This window comes from Coregonus lavaretus (assembly GCF_964263955.1).
Source record: "Coregonus lavaretus genome assembly, chromosome: 21".
Lineage (NCBI taxonomy): Eukaryota > Metazoa > Chordata > Actinopteri > Salmoniformes > Salmonidae > Coregonus > Coregonus lavaretus.
In genome coordinates, this window is record NC_140008.1 from 21,209,314 (window position 1) to 21,218,513 (window position 9,200).

The 9,200-nt window shown below is 38.5% G+C and overlaps 1 protein-coding gene across 1 annotated transcript; it reads left to right on the forward strand.

Annotated features, from left to right (window-relative positions):
• Window positions 1–1,585: 1,585 nt before the first annotated feature.
• On the forward strand, window positions 1,586–3,278 carry LOC311148610 (transcription factor Sox-2-like; the record flags this gene model as incomplete). The annotated part of the gene is made up of 1 exon (XM_084185592.1): window positions 1,586–3,278. One exon carries the CDS (start codon window positions 1,586–1,588, stop codon window positions 2,531–2,533), a length of 948 nt encoding a protein of 315 aa, XP_084041718.1. The 3' UTR covers window positions 2,534–3,278.
• Between the last annotated feature and the right edge of the window lie 5,922 nt (window positions 3,279–9,200).

Consider the following 9,200-nt stretch of genomic DNA (forward strand, 5'->3'; position numbering starts at 1 on the left):
TGTCTGTGTGGCTGATACAACCTTTTGGAACTAGCCTACATGTGAATTCATATATGCATAAACACGTGCTTTTACTGGACACATATTAGGCTTGTTATTGTATTTCGCTTCTCATATTCATCAGCTTTTGTAGCTCACAGTAACGTTAATTATCCATCAGATATGCCTATAAAACATTTTCCAAGCCTATAGGAGTTGTAACCATGCCAATTGTTGATGTTATAAATTGAAAACCTATGGGCAAAATTGCCTGTTATTTTTGGCCTATCATTGAAGTGGTGACCACTCTTGGTCATATTGTTTGTGAGTAAACTTTTATTACAATATAATTTTTCATGTCTTGTGATGAAGTGAATTTCAACAACAAATATCTTAACAACGGAATGTAGTCATGCTTTTGTTCGGGCTGATGTACTGACAACACCCGAAACAAAACTACTTATTTGTGATGGGCATGTCTTCGTTTTCTGTTGGCATTCAACTTCAGTTCAATTGAAGCTCATCCATTTAAACAATGGGGAAACAGCTAAGATTATCTTTCCCCTTTTCAGTGCAAAAACCGAGCTGAACTTGCTGATCGATTCCTTAACTCAAAACACTTATATTTATTTCATGGATTGCTACACATCGCCTAATTACTAATAAAGAATAATGTCACCCTGATTGCTAATAGCTTACTACAACTACACTACTACTTTCACAACTATTACTTCAACTGTCACAATAGGCCTAATGATAATTAAGTGATTATTATAAACAAACATGATGTAGGCTAGGATATTTGTATGTGTATGTTTTGATTGATTTATGCTCCATTTTCTTTTGCCCCTTTTTTGTCGTTGAACATTTAAAAAAATCACAATATAGCCTAAATAGCAAATTTGATATAAAGCCACATTTAACATTTGATTCTGTGAAAATAAAATGTCGAATGAAGTTGAATATGTTATGAATTATGCTTCCCAAAAACGTTTGAACTGGCTTACAATAGTAGCCTATAAAAGTTTTAAAAGCTGAATTGGTCCGATATACTGTTTACTTAACAACATAAATGTATCCTACTGTATAAGTTCTGGAGCTTGTGTTCCTTCGATTTTCAGTAAGAAGCACTTAAAGTTTGCCATCCTAGTGTAATGTTCCCACTTTAAGCACTTGCAATAATACATATATAGCTTCTATTGGTTGATAACCGCAGCTTCTGCCTCAGTGCTCCACCACTGACCGCGAGTAACCCCGCCCCTTTATGCTAAATAAAAGACACAATCCTGGCCGAGGGAACAGTCGCTCTGTGATTGGTCAGGTAAAAAGGCATTTATTCCCTGACAGCCTTCATCACATGAATGGTTGTCTATTAACTTGTTCAAAAAGTATCAGGACTTGTCAAGGCTCTGGCGAAGAGGGAAAAGTAGTTTGTTGTTTCTTTGAGACGAAGAGAGAAGTTTTTGGACACAGCAGGACCTACTGGCTGAAGGCAAAAGACGTTTACTATTTCTGAAAAGTTACTGAAAACGACAAGGTAACTACAGCTACCTTTGGGTTGGACTTTTTTCACTGGTCGGGCAAGTTTCATAAAAATCTGTTTATAATGTATAACATGATGGAAACTGAACTGAAACCAACCGCACCCCAGACAAATTCTGGCGGTACGGGGAATTCAAATTCATCTGGAAACAACCAGAAAAACAGTCCGGACCGAGTCAAGAGACCCATGAATGCCTTCATGGTTTGGTCGAGGGGACAACGAAGAAAGATGGCACAGGAAAACCCCAAAATGCACAATTCGGAAATAAGCAAAAGACTTGGGGCCGAGTGGAAGCTTCTATCCGAGAGCGAAAAGCGACCTTTCATTGACGAAGCGAAGCGTCTCCGGGCTCTCCACATGAAGGAACATCCGGATTACAAATACAGACCCCGGAGGAAAACCAAGACGCTGATGAAGAAGGACAAGTATACTCTGCCAGGTGGGCTTCTTGCGCCGGGCGGCAATGCCATGGGCGCTGGAGTGGGGGTAGGGGGAGGCTTGGGCGGTGGGGTTAATCAAAGGATGGACAGTTACGCACATATGAACGGCTGGACCAATGGAGGTTATGGCATGATGCAGGAGCAGCTTGGCTACGGGCAGCACCCTGGTTTAAACGCTCACAACACCGCGCAGATGCAGCAAATGCACCGCTATGACATGAGCGCACTTCAGTACAACTCCATGACAAACTCCCAGACCTACATGAACGGATCACCCACGTATAGCATGTCATACTCACAGCAGAGCACTCCTGGAATGACTCTGGGCTCCATGGGTTCGGTGGTCAAGTCAGAGTCCAGTTGCAGTCCCCCCATAGTCACGTCGTCGTCTCACTCAAGGGGTGCTCCGTGTCAGACTGGAGACCTACGGGACATGATCAGTATGTACTTACCGGGTGCTGAGGTGCCGGAGCAAACTGCCCAAAGCAGACTCCATATGTCCCAACATTACCAGAGCGCACCTGTACCAGGCACGACGATTAATGGCACACTCCCATTATCACATATGTAAATAAACTTTAATAAGAGAAACTGGACTACTCTGGACTATTTTTGTACAGACATTTTTGGGTGGTAAAAGTTGTACAGAACTCAAGGAAAGAACACAACTTTTTTCTAGAAAGTTTTTCAATGGTGTATGAGTTTGGAAAGTAGAAAGTGGGAGAGTCTCAATCAGATGTTTTATTATTGCAATCACCTTTTGTACAGTATTTATATATAAAAAAAAAAAACATAACAATCAGATGTAATGTTCGTAAACTACAAGAGGTTACATTTTTATAAACTGAAATTCTGCTGAAAATACAATTGCAGAATTGAAATTGAGTTCAAGATGCTCCTAAAACTGCAAACATTGGAATAGCGGGAGTAGGCCTATAAGCAAAGCAGGTAAATGTTTCTCCTCAAGGGTCATTAGTACTAAACCATTTTAATTTCTTTAATAAAATAAGAATAAGCAGAAACCTTTTCTTACAGGTTAAGCATAATTGTTAATTTATATTTTGTCTCCCACTTTTCATCTGTTAGAGGTATGAAGTTTGTGTTCCTTATTTTACAATTGATGTATATTTACTGTGACATTTTAAGTTTTTATTTCACATTTCATTCCCGTAGTTGTATTTTAAAATGTGGTCTGTACGCAGCAGCCAACACTCCATGTATATATATTCGAACTAATATCATCATTATAACAGTTACAATTTCAGCGGAGTTTTTTCAATATGCAGTTTGAAATGAATAAATTTTTGAAATTTGGATACTTGAAATTGTATGAGTTTTGATTTTATTTATCATTTAATTCATTAGATAAGATTGTCATCCACACTCAATTTGTTGTGGATTGTCGATGTTTTGTATTGCATTTATGTTATTCAAGTTGCATCAATATTTATTAATCACATCATATGTCAGAACTTGATAGTCTTTAATATTATGTCATATTTATTTATTTTTACAATCCAAGGACACACAGGCATATAGCCTAATTAAGCTATCATAACATGCTAAGTCTTAAATCATATCTCATCAGAACTATCAACAAAAACAAAATCAAACCACATCATTTTATTGTGCTTGCATGTGTGTATGCTTCTGTGTCAAAACACACGCGTGCATGCCTGTTTCTTTGTCATGTTAAATCTTTAGATGATTAAGACTCAGGTTAACGACGTTTTTCATTTTTTTGTGAAATGAGCTATGCCCTAAGGATTACAAAGGACAACCGCGTGCGAAAGTTTGTTGCCTCTAACCCTATGCTTTGAGGGGAAGATAATTCGCCCAAAATGTTGAAGATTCTCACCAGGTAGTCGTTCATTTTATATTTTTCATTAATCAATACACACATCATTTGTATTTAATTATCATTCTAATTGAGAATCGGTTTGGTGCATGCATATCATTTCATAGGCTATGCCTACTGATTTGAATGAGTTAAGTTTACCTCTCATGTATCAGAAAACAAGTGTGACAACATAAACGCAGAGACAGTCCATGTGAGCTGGATTATGAAGGCATGTTTCTAGTTTGGATAATATGAAGGCATGTTTGTGGTATGGATAATTTAAAATTAATAACATTGAGGCTCTTGATATATGAATAAAGATAGACCCTACTGAGCAACAACGAAAATAATATAATATTTAATAAATAGGCCTGTTATAGGCCTACTTGTCTTGAAAGCATGCATTCTCCACATCTAATTAAGAGCATTTTTCATTGTTCTGTTTATTGTCGCTCCATATCAGGCCTAATTGTATTATTCGTTTAATTTAAATTGTTCGACTGGCTAGCACTTAATGTAGCCTGTTTAATGATTAAATCAAATGGAAAGTATTTCTGCAAAGAATCAAAAGACCCAAACAGCGCAAATAAATTTCACTCAGAGGCCTATAGCCTAAATATCTCCATATTTGAGTAGGCATTGAATTCACTGTTTAGTTCATGTCGATGGGCATAACTTCATTTCTCAAAATTAGCCCTGGATGAGATTACGGTCCATCCATTGAACATAACGTTTGAAATCTGGGGGTGTTAAAATAAGAACATTTGAACTGCAGAGGTAGATTAGCACTGTTGCTTGCCCAGGCTGGGAAGCTTCTATGAGACTAGGTCTCAGGGGAGAGGAGCTCACATTAACCGCTAAATTAATATTTGACGAGGGCTCATTCCAAAGTATTATTCCGAAAAACGTGTCCCTATAACGAACTTTCAAGAGGTCAGGGAGCAGTGGTTCAATTAATTATTTATACAAGCAGTACCTATAATTGGTTGTAATAGCTGAACATGTTTGATAAACTAGGATGTTGAAAGGTCGAGAGTGTTAGGGTTGTAATTTTAATTTAATGGCAGCACGAAAGCCCTATGTGATCATATGCTTGCCTATATATCCTTTGAGTATGAGCGTTTAGCTTTAGTTACATTCATGTTTTTGGAGATTGGGAGAAACGACAGATATGCTTTTTATCTTTAAAGTATATTGCAAATATGTAAGTGGAAAACATTCATGAAAATATAAATGGAGCGGGGCGACTAGGCTATATTCCTAATAGTTTTGATAAGGTAAAGGGCATTTACTATTAGCCAAATAATTATATTAGGCTACTGAACTACTCTTGAATTTAAGACTTTTATGTTGGACTTTCATTAAGAGACTCCCGTTTTCTACACATTGAATAAGGGATATCAGGCTTGGACTATTCCCTGGAGGAGCACCAGTGATCTGTCAATGAATCCCCTTGTTGGGCCACAACATAGGAGAGAAGGATAAAAGATGAGTGTTTAAATGTATTTTCAATTGCGTGATTTAATCTCTAAGCGCTCAATAGCGCGCCTAGATTCAAACGCTGCTGGTTTGTGTTCAACCCTCTAATGTTTTGAATGATTGGATATTGTCCCTTTTGTTGTAAATGGCACTACCGAGTACACACGTAAAACATAGACAACTAAATATATCGTTTTGTGTGATTTAGGATAACAACGCCGTATAAGAAGAGGACCCAATTCTTCCAAAAGGCCTTGATTTTGCTCCGCCGCGGTCCGCCCAGAGGCTGCCGCAGCTATATGGACAGCAACAGGTGGTAAGCGCTCTATGTTTTGCTCATAGTAAAACTCCTCAGATATTATATTTTGATATCTTTTTGAAATGACACGCTCTTCCTGGAAAGTAATAATCACAACATATGAGGGCCCATCATGTATAAACACATGTTCATATCTAGTGTCCAGATCTTATTCAAAGTAAGATATGCGTAAAGAGACCTCAATATTTAATCAGATAGGCCAATAAGTTATATAATATTTCTATATCAGTTGTTGTGTATCAATTGATAAATTATATACAAACGTCAGAGATGTGTCCTGTAGCTCAGTTGGTAGAGCATGGCGCTTGCAACGCCAGGGTTGTGGGTTCGTTTCCCACGGGGGGCCAGTATGAAAATGTATGCACTCACTAACTGTAAGTCGCTCTGGATAAGAGCGTCTGCTAAATGACTCAATTGTAAATGTGTCCCAAAGTGTTATCGGTATTTGCTATTCGGGATGCTTAGGACGTCTTAACTCTGACGTTACCCCATCGACGTTGACATTTAAAATTGTTAGGATAAGGGTTTAGTGTACTAGATTGGTAAATAGAGCATTTCATTTGCTCCATGTTCCTCCTTGTCTAATATTTTGTTAGACACACCATGTGCGAGAGTAGCCTATGTGTTCTTAAAACGTATTATTCAGAGACTAAAACATATTTAAGGAAATCTGGATAAAAGTCATGGCATGGTAGGCTACACAATAGGCATAGGCCTATACACATATGCACTATAAGCCAACCCCTTTATTTCCTTTGGTGGCATAGTGGATTTTGAAGAGATTATATTTAATTAAGTATTATTATTGTTCATGTTGTTTTATTGTTGTTGATGTTTTTATGCACTTATTATTTAGTCTGGAAAATATTAGGACTAGGTCTATGTCTCGTTATTGGAGCACTAGTCAGTGATAGCATAAAGAAAACGACTTTTGCCTAAAGAAAACGACTTTTGCCTAAAGTAACGTTTTTTCTCGCTTTATCTTCTGTAGTTTTTGAGGAGTTGGGGGTTGTAGTGGGCGGGTATCTTTCGGGGGATGCAGCATTGTGAGATTCGTTGAATTGAAAACTGTCAGAGATATCGTCTATTTTAACAGGGGTTTCAGGGGTGGATGGCAGTCGCTCCCTGATCCAGTGCAGGTGCAGGGGAGCAGGGGGATGGGGGTCTCGCGGTCTCTGCGCAGCCAAAATGCTCATTCTGTTCAATAGACCACACACTGTCAGCCAGCATGCCATCATCTCTGCGCCTCTCACACATTCTCAGTGCAGTGCAGGATTTACCGAGCGGAGCGCATGCACTTTACAGCTCGCCAGAAGATATACACAAGCGTGGGCCTGAATGACTCTTAGGATTGTCATTGTATTTTCCTGTGTTTTTATCACTTATGTTTGATAATAAAAGGTTTATAGCAATATCAAAATGTGTGCTTTGAGAACAGATCATATCCTACATTATTTAAAACATTCTTCAAGTTATTTTCTGTGGAAATTATTTGTCACATGCATACATATTTATTGTGGTTTGATTGATATACTGTGATCATGGTATAGTCTGTTATTAATAACAATCAAATGTTTAACCCTTCTATTCTCAACCATAACCATGGCCACTTAGTTGTTTTCGATTGTGGAAACACCCTAATTTAATGGATGGTGGGTTTTAAATTCTAAAACGGCGACCCTAAACTCATTACATATTCTGGCGTCTATGGGATTAGAACGGGAACCACTGTTCAATGGATAAGTAGGCACTACCAATGTGCTAGTAAATACAGTATCCCACTGGGCACACACTGGTTGAATCAACGTTGTTTCCATGTAATTTCAATGAAATTACGTTGAACCACCTTGGAATAGAGGTTGAATTGACATCTGTGCCCAGTGGGATACCCCCGTACTCAAGTTGCTATGGAGGTATCTGGCACTTGACTATAATTCTAATCAAACCGCGGAACGTAGCTCTGATAAGACACAACAGTTGGTCTCTCACGTTTCACTATTTCAGTGACTCAAGTTGTGAGTTGTGTTGTGTTTTATTGATACATTTTTTTTATCAAACTAACACTTTTGAGGGAGAAATTGAGAGTATTTGTTGCTGGTTGAATTTAACATAGCTCTGCATATATCCGGTTATTCACAGCATAGTGCATGCTTTTCCAATGATGGGATGCAGTAGGTTAAACACCAACTGCTGTTATCTGAATCATATTAGAAGATTCTACTTTTTATGATGAAGCATGTCACTATGTATCATAGTTTATACAAACACAGATTGGGCCTATTTTAGAAAGGAACAAAACTGCTGAAAGTGGCAGGCCTATCTCAAATGTAAATATACACATTGTTTTATAGCTAATTCGAGTTAATACACTCTCAATGACAGGATCACAGCGTATAATTGGCCTTTTTTTCCTGAACAACAATATAAATCACCATCTCTTTATTATTTAGGCTAATAACGTCAAACGCTTCGCTGGATTGGCTCCGACAGTGAATACCTTTTCTCTGTGCAGTGTTGTTGGGTTGGGAACAATGCACATCTAATTGTGGAGTTTTCAGAAGCTGCATGGCCACTGCAAGTGAACAGCAAATATATAACTTAGAGCAGACGACACGACCACTGTCCATATAGACTTCACCATTTGTGACCCAAATGTATCTATTCTAAGAAGGGGAACATATTCTATTGATACTATTTATGCCATTAAATATACCATTAACATTATTTGCGCTTTACTGCTCTCTGCCCCTACCCCTTCAAAGAGATTAAACAAACACTTTGACCGGTTGCCTACTAGTAAAGTAAAACATTTGTAAGTCTTGATGGGCAACATTGTCATTGTGTGATGGGAAATAAGGCTGAGCGGACTTGGAATACTTTAGTTTCACTTTAGGGACATTCTGTCTGTCAGGCTTCTGGTCTTTACTACAACATGTATAGTAGGTCTACTGCAGTCTGTCATGCAACAGGTGATAACGGACTGCTACATGATAGGCTGAGTACTTTTACTACAACATGTATAGTAGGTCTACCGCAGTCTGTAACGCAACAGGTGATAACGGACTGCTACATGATAGGCTGAGTACATTTTAATCGGAAAGCGGCGCACTTTATTGGTTAGTCTATTATTGTGGGGAAACAAAGTTTACCCATGCGCCACAATAGTGGCGGGGCAAGTGTTTCTGCTTTTCCACAGCTATTGGTCCGTCCACCCATGCCTAGAACAATATATTATTTGATGCAGCGGTGCAGCCAGCAGGGGTGTGCAGTACGATGCAGATCAAGCTCAAGCTTTATGGAACACTGGCATAGCCTGGGAAACAAACGAGGCGAGGAGCTCAGCGTGGGGTGGGGAGCAGGATGCCTGTTTCAGACAGTTTTTAATAGTTGTGCTGCTGTGTCGATGCTTCCCTTCAGGCCTTTAACCAAAAACACATCCACTGTGACTAGCTTTTGCAAACCTGATAAATAACATTGCGAATCACTATGCATGATTAAAGCTTAGGCCTACAACAAGTTGTAAAAAGTTATTTGTTAATGTTTCATGATATACTAGAAGCTTTTAAAGTTTTTTTTTTTGAAGTTGGTTGTTTAATAATA